We start from the raw sequence: 17,455 nt of genomic DNA on the forward strand, positions 1-17,455 counted from the left end.
CTGGCGGTGAGAGCTCAGGCTCAGATGTCAGGAAGCAACAGTATCACTACACACACACACACACCCAGGACTCCCATATTTCTGTAGCATGCCGGGACATGGAAAGTGAGTTCCTCACCCACAGCTACTACCCCGAGCCTTGTTACACTTCAGTCAAAAACATTACTACATTATACTACAACATGTCACTTTATTACATCAGACTAGGATTCCCCATTTTATTCCATTATACTACAACATGTCCCTTTATTTCATTATACTACATGTCTCTCTATTACATCATACCACAATGTGGCCATTTTATATCAGACTACCTTTAATTACATCATATTCTAATGTGCCCTTTTATTATATTATACTACAACCTGTCCCTTTACAACATCACACTACAACATGTCCATTTATTTCATCATACAACGTGTCCCTTTATTACATCATACTATAACCTGTCCTATCATATAATGCTACATTTCCTTTTACAACATCATACTACGTGTCTGTTTACGTCATCATACTATAATAAGTCCCTATATTACATTATACTACAACGTGTCCTGTTATTACATAAATCTAATTGTCCCTTTACTATATCATTCTAGAACATGTCCCTTTATTACGTTATAGAACAATGTGTCTCTTTACTATATCATACAATATGTCGCTTTAATACATCATACAGCATGTCCCTTTATTACATAATACTAAATGTCCCTTTATTACATCTTACAACATGTCCCTTTATTACATACTACATGTCCCTTTATTACATCATACTATAATGTCTCAATTTATTACATCATACTATGACATGTCACTTTACTACATCATGCTACAGCAAGTCCATTTATTATATCAAACTATAATGTGTCCCTTTACTACATCATGCTACAACATGTCCTTTTATTATATTATACTACAACCTGACCCTTTTTGACATCACACTACGACATGTCTCTGTATTATATAATACTACATGACCCTTTTTGACATCACCCTACAACATGTCCCTTTAATGCAATTGTTAAAGGGCATTGTTTTGTGGTGTTGTAGTAGAGATCAAAATAGATTTTATTAATAAGATAATTATCTGACAATGTGTATTACCCATAGAAGGCTAATGGCACTCTTGAGATATGTATTGTTACTTCACTATACTATTTTTTGCCTATTATAATTGGTGTCTCCAGGATAATAAAGGGCCAGTAAATATGTTATTTTCTGCAATCACTTTAGAAAAGTTATGGTTGCTGTAAGCACTAAATATTTGTTGGCAGTTCCAGATAACTTTGGCAGTCCCATCATACATATTAAATTGTCAACAAATTCCATAGAAATTGCCTAGATTTGCCAGCAAATATCTAGAGCTGACCACACATATTACATTATTGTTGGCCAAAGCTGACAATTTTGGCAGGAGCAGCTGTAACCTTTTGCTGTGTATATAGGACACCCGATTTTTCTCCGTCAGATGATGCCAGGCAACATAAAGATGTGTCATGTAGGATTTCAACTTGAATTCTTTTGGGAGATCAGCCACCACCAGAGGTGTCTGGCTTCGGTTTCCTTTCTTCTCCATGTCCAAAATACTTTTATACATGTATAATTGTACACATTTATGTGTATTGATATCTAATATCCTTAAAGGAAATCTATCAAAAGGTGTTTACTATCCCATTTGAAGAGCAGCATTATGTAGGTTCAGAGATTTCAACGATTAATCAATTATTTGGCTGCATGCTGCAGCTTTGATTTAAAACTGTTTATCTGCTGCAGATCCACCACTTCCCTAAGTTCTGTATAATCCCACCCATACCACTGATTGGCAGCTTTCTGAGAATTCTGTGCATATTCAGAAAGATGCTTGTCAATTATTGGGGATGGGTTAAAGAGAATTCATACATATGAAGCACTACATGGCAGCAGGTTAATTAATCCTCTAGTGAAAGTTTTCTACTGAAAAAAAACATTTTGTCAAAACTGCAGCAAGCAGCCCAGTAAGCAACACATCACTGGAATCAGGGTCTGTGTCTCTACTAGAGATGAGTGAACTTGAGGTTTGATGTTCGCGGTTCGGAAATTGACTACCAAAAAAACAAAGTTCAGGATCGAAGTTTGAATGAGTTATGAGTGCAAACCACTCAAGCGAGCAGCGCTGTGCTCGGGAATGATTGATGTTCAGCCCTGTGGTAGCTGCGTGCAGTTTTTGAGTGGCTAACACAATTTGCCGAAAGGGCAACGAGAGGTACCCTAACTAAAGATTAATAAAACTTAACTTTAATTCTCAAAACACCATGTCTGGCTTCATCAGGGGGCTGAGGGTATAAAGATGATGCCAGACATGGTGAAACATGTTGGGGATGCTAGTAGTTAGCTTTTATAGGCAGAGTAGGGTAATACTGACTTGATAATTTTGTAGTCACTGAAAAGGAAAGAGGTAGCGCATATGAGAAGTACCCCTGGGCTGGAGTAAATATTAGTAAAATTGGATTTGCTCACCTGAAGAGGTTGTGCGCCCCGCACAACCCCGGTGGTAGATAGATAGATATCCCTCCGGATTGGGGGCTGTCTCCGCTGGTCGTTGTCGTTAATGCACTGAATGGATCCGGATTAGGTATCGCTGCTGGCTCCTGAGATTCTCCGGCACCTTAGATCCTGGAGCACCTGTGCGATCCTCCGTCCTTCAGGCTAAATGGTTCAAGTTGTGCCTGGCAGGTCCTATTCCTCAGAGCAGCTCTGGCCGAATTCCCTTGTCGGGAGTGTGGATATAATGGATTCAATTTCGGTCTGGTTGAGCGCTAGTGAATGAGCTGCCAGTCTATGTAGGTGATTTGCTTTATTAATAATAGTAATAAAAAGGATAACTCCTGTTTTATACAACGCGTTTCAGCAAAGTCTCTGTTGCTTTCCTCAGGTATATCAGAGGAAAGCAACAGAGACTTTGCTGAAACGCGTTGTATAAAACAGGAGTTATCCTTTTTATTACTATTATTAATAAAGCAAATCACCTACATAGACTGGCAGCTCATTCACTAGCGCTCAACCAGACCGAAATTTAATCCATTATATTGATAAATTTGTAGGACAGTGGTCCACTTGTTCATAGTTTCTGGTCCATGGTTGGATACATGATTTAATATACACATTAGGTTGCTCTACCTGCCACTTTTTTTAGATTGATCTGTGCTATTTGTTATGAGAATAAAAGTTAAGTTTTATTACTCTTCCTAAGGTTTGCTCATCTCTAATCTCTACACCATGCAGTTCTAAGATAACGTGTCAAAAACCTGGTAGTCGAGTTGTTTTAAAAAGATTATTGAAGACTGTGCCAAGAAAGTTCAGCAAGAGGGCGCAGGGCAAACTTAAACATTTATAACGTCAATTCTACTCTTGGACCTTGATCCCAAAATATGCAGCCATCATGACTGCCATGTTTGTGCCCTTCTGGTGTGCATTCTGACAATTTACAAGAGATATCACTCTGATAGTTTCAGTATGTTTTATGGTTTTTTGATTGGACTGTGATGAGTATCATTCAGGACATTCTGAATAACACTAGAAATATCATAAAGGGTTTTAGAGACCCTCCTTTACCTTTAGAGAAAAATCTTTCCCAATACACATATTAAGGAAAAGCATCATACACCACACCAAAAGTCCCTATGATATGTAGTAAAGGGATGGGAAAACGAAAGTGGGGATAGTGTGTGAATTAAAATATAACTTTTATTATTATATTAAAATAATGAATCATAAAAATAGATTGCATATGCTTGCCATATAGTAAAATTAAAGGGTGTAAGGTAATACCCCAATTATTAAACACTAATCTCAGTACAATAAACCAGAAGATATGATAATATTTTCTGTATAATTAAACATTATTGAATATATGTAAGGCGGAAAGTACAATATTACTGCCTGAAATATCCAATGTAAGCAATCCTGGACTTTGAAAATAGCTTTTCACAGATATAAATTCTAATGCCAGCACTAATTTCTTATTTGCTAATTCATCTTAGCTGACATATATATATATATATATATATATATATATATATATATATATATATATATATATATGTATATATTCAACTATTAGCTGATCCCCTATGTCTAACTTCAATGTACCCTATGTACCCTACGTACCCTATGTACCCTACCCTATGTCTAACTAGCAATCTATTTTATAATTAATTATTTTAATATAATAATAATAAAAGTTATATTTTAATTCACATACTATTTCCCCTTCCTTTTTGCCATTTTTTCGCTACATATTACTTAGTCAAGTGGTGTCCACTATTTTGAATTATTTCCTTCTTTTGTTTCAATCCCTATAATATGGTATCATTTAGTAGTCAACCAGAATTTTACTTATGAAGTACCCCAGCTATTTTTCCCTTAATACTTTCTAAATACGTGTGTAAGGGCATTGAAATACTAACTGATCACTGTAGTCTCTGGTTTCCTGATCTTCTACAGTCCCTTCTGGACCACGTGACCTCTTTTCAGTGCATCTGGCTCACATAAGCTCTACAGTGATTATAATGTAATCCTATGATGCTCCCTAAACTTACATTTAGAAAGCAGCTTTCAGGGCACTCATAAACCCCAGTATGTTTCGGCTAGTCTGATTTGGTAACACATAGTCCAGAGTAGGACTGGTGCAACGCTGGACCCTGAGTAGACCGCGATCGAGAAAAAATTTAAAGAATTTCTGCTACGCTATATATTTAGAAGAGATTAAAGGTGTTATTCCCATCTCCAAGATCCTCTCCCAATATGTAGTAGGTGTAATATTAATAATATTAGCAAATACCTCCAATTACAAATATAGTATAGTTCTTCTAATTCACTATGTCTCTTACCTCATGTGCAGGGCATTGCAGGACCTTAGGTGTCCATAGTTTTGACCACACATACAGTGCCTACAAGTAGTATTCAACCCCCTGCAGATTTAGCAGGTTTGATAAGATGCAAATACGTTAGAGCCTGCAAACTTCAAACAAGAGCAGGATTTATTAACAGATGCATAAATCTTACAAACCAACAAGTTATGTTGCTCAGTTAAATTTTAATACATTTTCAACATAAAAGTGTGGGTCAATTATTATTCAACCCCTAGGTTTAATATTTTGTGGAATAACCCTTGTTTGCAATTACAGCTAATAATCGTCTTTTATAAGACCTGATCAGGCCGGCACAGGTCTCTGGAGTTATCTTGGCCCACTCCTCCATGCAGATCTTCTCCAAGTTATCTAGGTTCTTTGGGTGTCTCATGTGGACTTTAATCTTGAGCTCCTTCCACAAGTTTTCAATTGGGTTAAGGTCAGGAGACTGATTAGGCCACTGCAACACCTTGATTTTTTCCCTCTTGAACCAGGCCTTGGTTTTCTTGGCTGTGTGCTTTGGGTCGTTGTCTTGTTGGAAGATGAAATGACGACCCATCTTAAGATCCTTGATGGAGGAGCGGAGGTTCTTGGCCAAAATCTCCAGGTAGGCCATGCTATCCATCTTCCCATGGATGCGGACCAGATGGCCAGGCCCCTTGGCTGAGAAACAGCCCCACAGCATGATGCTGCCACCACCATGCTTGACAGTAGGGATGGTATTCTTGGGGTCGTATGCAGTGCCATCCAGTCTCCAAACTTCACGTGTGTGGTTGGCACCAAAGATCTCGATCTTGGTCTCATCAGACCAGAGAACCTTGAACCAGTCTGTCTCAGAGTCCTCCAAGTGATCATGAGCAAACTGTATACGAGCTTTGACAGGACACTTTGAAAGTAAAGGTACCTTACGGGCTCGTCTGGAATGGAGACCATTGCGGTGGAGTACGTTACTTATGGTATTGACTGAAACCAATGTCCCCACTGCCATGAGATCTTCCCGGAGCTCCTTCCTTGTTGTCCTTGGGTTAGCCTTGACTCTTCGGACAAGCCTGGCCTCGGCACGGGTGGAAACTTTCAAAGGCTGTCCAGGCCTTGGAAGGCTAACAGTAGTTCCATAAGCCTTCCACTTCCGGATGATGCTCCCAACAGTGGAGACAGGTAGGCCCAACTCCTTGGAAAGGGTTTTGTACCCCTTGCCAGCCTTGTGACCCTCCACGATCTTGTCTCTGATGGCCTTGGAATGCTCCTTTGTCTTTCCCATGTTGACCAAGTATGAGTGCTGTTCACAAGTTTGGGGAGGGTCTCAATTAGTCAGAAAAGGCTGGAAAAAGAGATAATTAATCCAAACATGTGAAGCTCATTGTTCTTTGTGCCTGAAATACTTCTTAATACTTTAGGGGAACCAAACAGAATTCTGGTGGTTTGAGGGGTTGAATAATAAATGACCCTCTGAATAAACTTTTCACAATTTTAAAAAAAAATAAAAAAAGAAATAGAATTCTTTTTTGCTGCAGTGCATTTCACACTTCCAGGCTGATCTACAGTCCAAATGTCACAATGCCAAGTTAATTCCGAATGTGTAAACCTGCTAAATCTGCAGGGGGTTGAACACTACTTGTAGGCACTGTATAGTGACACTTAGTTAGTTGGAAGTGCTTATAACCATGGTAACCTAAGGTCCAGCAATGCCCTGCACATGAGGTAAGGGGCATAGTGAATCAGAGCTATACTACATTTCTAATTGGAGGTATTTGCTAATATTGTTATTATTACACCTACTACATATTGGGATAGGATCTTGAAAATGGGAATAACCCTTTAAAGAATAAAAATGTATCTGGGAGAACTTCTTTATGCAAAAAGTCCTTTTGAATATAATCTTATTTTCTAGCCTGTGAATACTGTAGGTCTTATTCGAGCTTTTATATTTCTATGCATTAATTAGTTTTACATTATTTTTACCATATTCTTTTAATGATGTGGTTGTAATAATTGCTGTTATATTCCTAGTTAAAACAGAGCCAATGAGCGGCAGTGACCTCACTGCAACGACTGCGGACGGATCTTTAGACAACTACTCAGGGTCAGGTAAGTAAGGCGTTATGACAGGGTGGCGATGTTTCTCCTAAAGAGCTTGCATAGCAATACAGTGACAAAATGACAGCTATTTATTTTGCTCTGTAGTCACGTTAGTTCACAAGTTATACAGTTCTGTCTAACCAAATTATTGAATATACATTATATTACACCCTGCTAGCCTGCAAAAACGGCCAGAGGTTTCATAGTGACTTTACTGTCGACATTTGCAATAAAAAGAATGCTATATTAAAAGGATATGAAGCATCAAGTGCTGAAAAATGTATGAGGGTCAATTGGATTAGGTGAGTGGTCTACACATTCTACATGGATGTATTACAATTAGTTCAGGTATATTCAGGGAGTTACAATTACGCAGTGAAAACACAATAGATTTATTTTTTATAATTTTGCTAAACTATAAGAGTTGGAAGATCTATTAAGATTACTGGTTAGAAATTAGTTTTGAATGATGCAAAAATTACCTTGTTGGCAAATGAGATGGGTCACCAATAGGGATTATTATTATTATTTATTTATAGAGCACCATTAATTCCATGGTGCTGTACATGAGAAGGGGGTTACATACAAAATACGTATACAAGTTACAGTAGACAGACTAGTACAGAGGGAAGAGGGCCCTACCCTTGCGGGCTTACATTCTATAGGATTATGGGGGGATGATCAAATACTTCGATTATTCAGCTTCGCGAATATTTTCCGAATACCTCGCCACTATTCGCGAATATTCGATGCGTAATGTAAGTCTATGGGAAACCCGATTAACAACTATTCGGTACTATTCGGGCTTCTCATAGACTTACATTGCACATCGAATAGTCGAATAGAGGCGACCTATTCGGAAAATATTTGCGAAGCCGAATATTTGAGGTATTCGATCATCCCTAGTCACCAAGTTTATAGGAATGAATGCGGAGGTGAAGATTTATTCATATTGTTCTAAGTGTTCTTTTTCTTCTCTTGGAGATTACTTCTATTACTTCTATTTGTTCTATTGGAGATTCTGTAAACTTTCTAAATTTTCGAAAGAGGTGCACAAAATGTCATTTTTTAGCTCCATTTCTTTGTAGTTGATGTGTTTCTTCCTAATCACCCAAAAAAATACTCTAAAAATAACCTTTTATTACTCATTCTAAAAAAAAATTCTAGGAATCAGAATACAAAATTACATATAGACACAAAACCCCACAAACAGTAGGGGGTAAGGTAACTGGGTATTGCCCTGTTCTCACCCTGTTAAACCCTACCTAGTATAAAATGCATAAGTAACTACAAACAGTAGGGTGTAGGGTAACTGGGTATTGCTCTGTTCTCACCCTGTTAACCCCTACCTAGTATAAAATGCATAAGTAACTACAAACAGTAGGGTGTAGGGTACCTGGGTATTGCTCTGTTCTCACCCTGTTAAACCCTACCTAGTATAAAATGCATAAGTAACTACAAACAGTAGGGTGTAGGGTACCTGGGTATTGCTCTGTTCTCACCCTGTTAAACCCTACCTAGTATAAAATGCATAAGTAACTACAAACAGTAGGGTGTAGGGTAACTGGGTATTGTACTGTTCTTATCCTGTTAAACCCTACCTAGTATAAAATGCTTAAGAAACTACAAACAGTAGGGTGTAGGGTAACTAGGTATTGCTCTGTTCTCACCCTGTTAAACCCTACCTAGTATAAAATGCATAAGTAATTACAAACAGTAGGGTGTAGGGTAGCTGGGTATTGCCCTGTTATTATCCTGTTAAACCCTACCTAGAAGGAATAATAAAATAATAATGTATTTTAGAAGAAATAATAAAAGGTAATTTTTAGAGTATATTTTTTTCTGTGATTAGGTGGTCTATTTTTGTATATACAAACGAATAACTTATAATCGGTGATTCTTGTGTTTCTGCCTACATTAAAGGAGTGTTCTTTAAAAACGTACTGCTCCCCTCCCTCCCAGCTTTCTCCTTGCCATGGTTGGTGTGCTACTGAATTTTGACACTTCAGATATCCAGCATGGTCTCTCCTCTGATGCGAACTGTGCTCTCTCCCATACTGCTAACAAAGGCTGCTTTGCCTGTACAGCATGGAAGAATCAATAGAGGACTGAAGAGGATCAGATCCAGATATCTGGCAAACTTTAAGGCATTGCTTTGAAGTCACTAAAGCATAGAGCCTACAAATGATGCCCTATTACATAATTCAAACTGCAGTCTGGACTAGTCATGTGTCAGGATATGGTTTAGTCTGAAGAAGCACTGCTCCCAAGACCTGTGTTTCAACTGACAGGAGCGGTTTATAAGTATGGGGGCCATTTTATTACATTTTAGTGTAACCCCTTTAAAGAATTACTTTTGATATTATTATAGTTTTTATGGGGGCTAATGATGGGACAGAGTTCCAGAACTGTCAGTTGATTTATAGTCATTTTTTTTCTATTAGATACAATGTTTTTACAAAATTGAAAACTAGCACTGCGGTGCAGTAATCCACCACTTTTGCTTCTCTACACATTTCAGCCTATGCTTGACAGAGAATTTAAGTGTAGCTAAGTGTAAATTATTGCAGTAAATTAGTGCACTTTAACAATTTTAATTACTGTGTACATTGTTTATACTGTATATAATATATAATATATAATATACTGAATAATAGAAAATAGAAAATTATACCAATTTACAATTGGATCTGCTTTAGAAGCAGATGTAGATCAGTCTATTTGTGAAACATCATATTTCATAATGCATATGAAAAAATTGTTTAAAAGAACAGAGAGTTCTCAGTGGTTGATACCTTTTAATGGCTAACTGAAAAGATGGTAATAATTGCAAGCTTTCGAGACTACTCAGGTCTCTTCATCAGGCATGGTATAACACAAAATCTGAAGAGTCACGTATTTATACACAACAGGTTTTGATACAAGTAAAATATATCTTTGTACCGTGTTAGCCAGTAGAGATAAAAAAATTGTTTAAAAGAACAGAGAGTTCTCAGTGGTTGATACCTTTTAATGGCTAACTGAAAAGATGGTAATAATTGCAAGCTTTCGAGACTACTCAGGTCTCTTCATCAGGCATGGTATAACACAAAATCTTCAGATTTTGTGTTATACCATGCCTGATGAAGAGACCTGAGTAGTCTCGAAAGCTTGCAATTATTACCATCTTTTCAGTTAGCCATTAAAAGGTATCAACCACTGAGAACTCTCTGTTCTTTTAAACAATTTTTTTATCTCTACTGGCTAACACGGTACAAAGATATATTTTACTTGTATCATAATGCATATGAATAGCTGAATAAATTGTAAATTCATTGTATAAATGATTTGAAAAGCCATTCCCTAAAGATTGGACCCCTCTTTAAAGGCAACCGATAGCTTTTGTTAGCTTTCTTGACAATAAGCTATTCAAAAAGTGTCCCATTGCTGGTACCCCCAATCAGCTGTGCTTTGAAGGGGTACCAAATTGCAAGTGTTAAGACTAGAGGAAAATAAAGCAGTACAGCACTCCCATGAAAATCATTTGGGTGTTTGGGTATAGCATGGATGTGCTATATACAGGGGCGGACACTGATGGCTTGGGTCCTTTGTGGAAGAAATGTGTTTGGGCCCCCATTTTTTTTATTTCGACCAAGCTACAGATTATATACTGTATACTATGTGTGTGTACATATATTGCATAGTCTCCTCTCAGCTCTCACTATGTATATTACCGTCCTTTATTACATAATGCCCTCTCTTGTTGAGTACATTACCATTCCTGACATATTGGATTCTCTTGTTATTTTTGCTATTTATTGCATCCTCTTTTTATTTCATAGTGTCCTCTCTTGTTAGATATAAAATGACATGACTGCTGATGGAACATGGTAAAGCTTCTTTTCTGATTCAGGAGCTGATGAACTTATTTTCTGGTCAGAAGTTGCTCCATCAGTAGTCATTTTATATCTAACAAGGATTATATAATAGAGGGGACACTGAAAATAATAAAAATAATGAGAATAGGCTATGTATAAAAAGACGGTGCTATACATAAAAAGAATGGACGCTATAGAATAAGGGACAGTGTCATGCATATCTATAGGGAATGCTATGTGATAAACGACAATGTAATATACAGTATATTTTATAATAAAAGTGGGAACTATATAATTAAGGGCCGTGCTATATATAAAAAGACAGTATATTCTAAGGGACTGGGCTATACATAATAAGGCTACATTCCTGTATCCGTGTACAGTGTGGGTGTACTGCATGATTTTTACATCTAGTGACTTACCACTGACGTCTCATCAGATTAGTTTTTGGTTGTCTCCATCTGGCCAGACTTTCATGCTGACATCTTCCAGCCACGACTTGTCTTGTCACATTGATTACCACAGCCCTTAAAATTACAAGGTCACATATATTGTATGTATACATTTGTCTTCTAAATACAAAATTCCCCACACTGCGCCCCTGATTACAAACATGCACCACATCACACCATTAATATACTATTGGCTAAGCACCATTCAAAATATAAATTGCTAAGCCAGCACTGTGGCCAACATTAACTATAATTGTTGCCATCCTATAATAAATATAAACTAATCAGTCTCCCTGTGACTCCCACCCTCAAATTATTTGAAGGCGCACGTTGCGTTTTTGTTGCATTTTTTTCACATAGATTTGTTGCAAAAAATATACAGTGTTTTACAGTACAAGCAAAGGGAATAAGATTCCTGAAATCTCATGTACACGTTGCTTCTGTTTGTGGGAAAAAATATTTAACAACATATATTGTAGCGTTTTTCCTGCCAACATATCAAGATTTGTAGCAGAATTTTCTGCTGCAAATCCTAAATGTGTGCACATAGCCTAATGCCGCCATCACACGGTACGATCTATTGCTTGCACGAGCAATTGTACCCGCCCCCGTCGTTTGTGCGTCACGGGCAATTAGTTGCCCGTGGCGCACAAAGTCATTAACCCCCATCACACGCACTTACCTGCCAGACGATGTCGCTGTGGGTGGCGAACATCCTCTTCCTGAAGGGGAAGGGACGTTCGGCGTCACAGCGACGTCACACAGAGGCCAGCCAATAGAAGCGGAGGGGTGGAGATGAGCGGGACGTAAACATCTCGCCCACCTCCTTCCTTCCGCATTGCCGGCGGGATGCAGGTAAGCTGCAGTTCATCGTTCCCGAGGTGTCACACGGAGCGATGTGTGCTGCCTCGGGAATGATGAACAACCGGAGCACAGAAGGAGGACCGACATTTTGAAAATGAATGACGTGTCAACGAGCAACGATAAGGTGAGTATTTTTGCTCGTTCACAGTCGTTCAGTGGTGTCACATGGTACGATATGTCTAACGATACCGAATGTGCGTCACTAACGACGTGACCCCGACGACATATCGCCCGATATATTGTACCATGTGACGCCGGCATTAGTCTCCCTTTTATATTTCCTAACACATCCATTCATTATAATTTCTTGGTTAAACATGCCCCATCCTGGTCCATTTCCTAGTATAATGTTCCCTGACTTAATATCTTTCCTTATATATTATGCCCCATCCAGGTCCCCTTTTTGGTATAATTTGCCAAGTCCTGCTCCTCTTACTGCTATAATATGACCCATTCTGGGTCCATCCCTGATATAATGTGCCCTATCCTTGTCCCCTTGCTGCCATAATGTGTCCTTCCCTTGTTCCCTTCCTGGTATAATGTGCCTCATCCTTGTCCTCTTCCTGGTATAATGTGCCCCATCATGGTCCCTTTCCTGGTATAATGTGCCTCCTCCTTGTCCCATTTCTGGTATGATGTTCCCCATCCTGGTTCCTTTCCTGTAAATTGTTCCCAATACTGGTCCCCTTCCTGGTATGATGTGCCCCATCCTGGATCCATCCTATAATGTTCCCCATTCTGCTATAATGTGCTACATTGTGGTCACCTTCCTGATTCAATGTGCCCCATTCTGGACCTTTCCCTGGATAATGTGACCCATTTTTGTCACCTTCCTCCAAGCCCACACCACGCGGCATCCTCTTCTACAGGAGCCAGCAGCTGATGTCGGCATGCAAGCAAAGTCAGCGCATGACATCAGTGTCATGTGCCATAATCAAGAGCACGCCGATGTCAGCTGCCGGCCTGTGATTAGCTGGTGGCATGTATTGCAGCACAGGGAGCTAGCTGGCTCCCTGCACCACAATACAATACAGATGAATGTGAATTCGAAGATGCCCATCCATCTGAAATAGTCAGTTGTGTCAGTAAGCCCTTTTCCATCTCTGCTCCCTGATGCAGTAGCACTGGCAATATGTCCACCCCTGACTACCTAGGTACTAAAGAATTTTTGTTGGCTGCCTTTTGCTCTTTTATCAAATTAATCAATAAGGACTTTTATTTGTTAATTTGAATTTCCTAAAAGAGTATTAGAAAACTAAATTTACTAAACCCGATAAGATTTAGATGACATGTTTATATTCAACTCTTTCAAAGTCCATCGTGCACATTGGATTAATCTTTATAATAATTTTGATGGGATCGACTGGCCATCTAGTGTTTAAGGGGGCATCCAAGACCCTTCCATGACAGATGATGTCAATTGAAAGAAAGAGAGGTCTTGTTATATTTCGACTATCGATATGCCACCACCTGAAGCTAATGGCAATGGTTACTCGTCTTTCACTGTTGGAAATCCATGCACATTCAACAGGACCTAGCATGCATGCATGTAAAAAAATAAAGATCTCTACCATATAATGCTTTTAAAAATCACACAATTTTAAGTGCAAACTATATTACATATCCCAATCTCCATGTCCACTGTATGCATTTCTTGCCCTATTGATGCATGCACAACTGTGTGTAAAAGCCATGACCAATGTGGCATGATGGGAGGAACAAATATTATAAATATCATTTCAAATATATTCTTAGATTACATACCCATATCATTCCCTCCTATGTCCCGGGCATCAGTGTGGAATTGGTTAATAGTGATTATTAGTTATTTCTAAGTAGAGGGCTCTTAGCACACAAGTGCTGTATGTTTGTAAGTCTGGAAACACTAATATCTTCTCAACCAACTAGAAGTGATAAGATGGACCAATTTTCGTCCAGATCTCTTGGGATTATGTTCATCTGTATTGTCATCCGTGTATCCGTATTTTACGTTTGTGTGCCACCTGTTTTTATACATCACCATTTTAAAATGTAAAGTATCCAAACAGTTTCCTAAGTTAATAACGGCAACTTATCTGTAAAAATTGGAAGCAATTTGGATATTTTGTGAAGTATCTGATTTTTTGTGCATCTATAGACATGAATGGGTGAGTCTCATCTGATAATAAAAAGAGTAACCATCATTTTAATTTTTATTTCTTAAATCAATAGTGCACATAAAGATAAGCAACTTTGTAATATATTTTATCAGACAAATTTACTTCTTTCTCTGCCAGAATTGATCAGTCATTATCAAAATTTTCAGCTCTGAGATAAAGTCTGTATTCAGTGAAGAATTTCCCATTACTGAGATAGAAGATGGGAGTTGTTACTGATGTAACTCTATGTAGATAGAACAGGGAGGAATAGGAGTAGGTGGAGCTCTGCCTCTAGCTCCTCCCTCTTCTGCTAGCTCCTCTTCTGCTAGCTCCTCCTCTGACTCTAGCTCCTCCTCGGACTCTAGCTCCTCCCTCTTCTAGTTCCTCCTCTTCCTCTAGCTCCTCCCTCTTCTAGTTCCTCCTCTTCCTCTAGCTCCTCCCTCTTCCTCTGCCTCTAGGTCCTCCCTCTGCCTCTAGCTCCTCTGCCTTTAACTCCTTCCTCTTCTAGCTCCTCCTCTGCCTCTAGATCCTCCCTCTTCATCTAGCTCCTCTTCTGCATCTAGCTTTTCCATCCTCCCATAACCATAGAACCTCATCAATAACAGTTGTCATCTCCTATCTCAGTAATGAGAAAGTCTTCACTGAATACAGACTTTACCCAAGAATTGAGAATTTTGATAATGACTGATCAGTTCTGCCAGAGAAAGAAGCAGATTTGTCTGATATGAAAAATTAAAGAGTTGTTTATTTTCATGTGTACAATTGATTTATTAAATAAAAAATTAAAACAATGGTTGCACTTTAAAAGAGAATAGTCCATTTTGCGTTTTTTTTATTTTTCACTTGGTTTGATTGAAAAATCTGTCATCTGAACAGCCCTATTCATTTAGATTGGTCAGTGTTCTGTCTGACTATTAATCATTTGTGCTCATTTGAAGGAGACCTAACACTGATATTAAAAGGGGTTGTCTAAGACATTTACATTGTTGGTCTAGCCTTAGGATAGGTCATCAATATCGGATCAGACAGGGTGCGACACCCTGTACCCTTTCCGATCAGCTGTTCTCAAAGCCACATCTGTTCAGTTTATAGAGGCACACACAGCTCCATCAACAGTATAGTGGCCATGGTTGGATGTTACCCACCTCCCTATTTGAATCAATGGGGGGGGGCGGATGTGCCGTGACCAGCTTCTACCATCCTACATTTAAGGGAGCTGTGCTGTGCATCTCCACAACTGAGCACATCCAAGCGCCACTGGCACTGAGAATTGCTGATCTGCTTTGGTGCCAGGTGATTTAAGTTTGTTTGCTCTTTAACATAGATCTGGTACATTCATTTATCCTCTAATAGGCTAGACCTCTGAAGATATGCTTGGATATGTCATGTACAGCTTTTTGATATGAATGGAACTATTTCGTTTCCACATTACTTTTTATAGTTTTGCTCAGATACAATGATCACAAATTACCTAAAAGTACGGCCTGTAGATGAAATCATCTATTTAAATATGTTAAAGGGAATCTGTCACCAGATTTGGTGACTGTAAGCTGCGGCCCACACCAGTGAGCTCCTATATACCACATTCCAGAATACTGTATATAAGAGTCCGGACCGCTGTGTAGAATGTAAAAACACTTTTATAATACCTAGGGGCTGGTTTGGTCTGATGGGTGTCACTGCTCTCCGGTCTGGCACCTCCTCTCTGAAGGCAATCTCCATCCTCCTTCTTCTGAGGCCGGTGTGCATAACACGTCCAACGTCATCCACACTGGCATTGAGGTCCTGTGCAGGCACACTTTGATCTGCCCTGCTCAAGGCAGATCAAAAAATTGTAGTGTGCATGCGCAAGCAGTCTTTAACCCTTCCTCACGCCTCCGCATTACAGTACTTTGATCTGCCCTTATCAGGGCAGACTAATGTGCACCTACACAAGACCGCAATGTCGACCTCTGTGGATGACATAGATCAAGTTTTTCACAGTGAGCTAGGTAGAAGTACGACAGCTACTACCACAGAGAGGAGGCGCCGGACCAGCGAGCAGCCCCTTAGGTGAGTATAATAAAAGTGTTTTTTTACATTCTACAGTGCAGCCTGGGCTCTTATATACAGTATTCTAGAACAGTGTATATCAGGACTCACTGGTGGTGGCCGCAGCTTATAGTCGCCAAATCTGGTGACAGGTTCCCTTTAAAAACCGTAATTTCTTAAGCCATTGAACCCACTCATAGGGTACAAACACAATGGACAGACAGATACATGCAAGTTACTTAAGCTTTGAAACAAGTTCACCTGCAAAATGATGAGACAAATTAACAAAAAAAGAAAAAACAATCAATTTTTAACCCTAGAACGCATACCTGGGGCCTCGCAGGCCTGCTAGGTTACTTGTTTTCTATTGTAGATTTCTATGGTTGCGCATTCTAGGGTTAATGATGTTAGAAAACTATGGCTGACTTGCATGGAGTTTAGCAGCTATGCCTAGACTACCCTTAACCTCCCTCCACGCGTTTCTATCCTTAGCATGCAAACATGTGCTGTTCATTTCACTTCATCTACATATCAGTGTATTAAGTAAATAATTCTGAAAATTGCTCTAGATGACAATATTTTGGCAAATTAAGTGTCGCTAGGAAATGATACAACCTCGTTATACTTTTTTTCCAATTTCAAATAATGAATCAATGTCATTGCTATTGTGTTGTTTTATGGTCTTTATGTGCTTACTATTCTATTTTCTTAGTATGGATAATTGATTTTTTTCTTTCACCTTTTCTACATGCAGTAATTGGAAGCAGTGGATTTAGCCCCAGACAAACGCACCAGTTTTCCCCCCAAATCTACACATCCAAGTAAGATTTCATTCTATATGCAGTAATGAAATAAACACATGGCATCCATAAAGCTGTCATTGCGCGTATTTTGTGTATTCCTGCCAGCTCATTGTGGCGGGTTTCTGACATGTTGTACCGCTGCGCTCTAAGAGACAGTGAAGGCATTAGGTTACCACCTTTACTTGCTCTTACGTACTCTGTCCTGTCTCCTGCTGTCTCTTGAACTTTCCTAATCTTTTCGTCTATTTTTCTCTGTAAAGGTAACATTGTATTCCATTTTCCTTGTTCTTTTTGCGTCTGACCTTTTTTTTTTAAAATTGCTACTTGCAATAATATATCACA

At 38.9% G+C, this 17,455-nt stretch overlaps 1 protein-coding gene across 7 annotated transcripts in view; it reads left to right on the forward strand.

The window, feature by feature from the left end:
- Window positions 1-17,455, forward strand: part of EYA1 (EYA transcriptional coactivator and phosphatase 1) — a 227,883-nt gene that overhangs the window by 50,139 nt on the left and 160,289 nt on the right. For 5 of the 7 annotated variants that reach the window (XM_075353182.1, XM_075353181.1, XM_075353184.1 and 2 more), the window contains 2 exons: window positions 6,900-6,977; window positions 17,065-17,131. In XM_075353182.1, coding sequence (XP_075209297.1) covers window positions 6,900-6,977; window positions 17,065-17,131 — 145 coding nt within the window. The remainder of the gene's footprint in view (window positions 1-6,899; window positions 6,978-17,064; window positions 17,132-17,455) is intronic. The other 2 variants (XM_075353187.1, XM_075353188.1) reach the window with 1 other exon arrangement.

This window comes from Anomaloglossus baeobatrachus, chromosome 6, assembly GCF_048569485.1.
Source record: "Anomaloglossus baeobatrachus isolate aAnoBae1 chromosome 6, aAnoBae1.hap1, whole genome shotgun sequence".
Lineage (NCBI taxonomy): Eukaryota > Metazoa > Chordata > Amphibia > Anura > Aromobatidae > Anomaloglossus > Anomaloglossus baeobatrachus.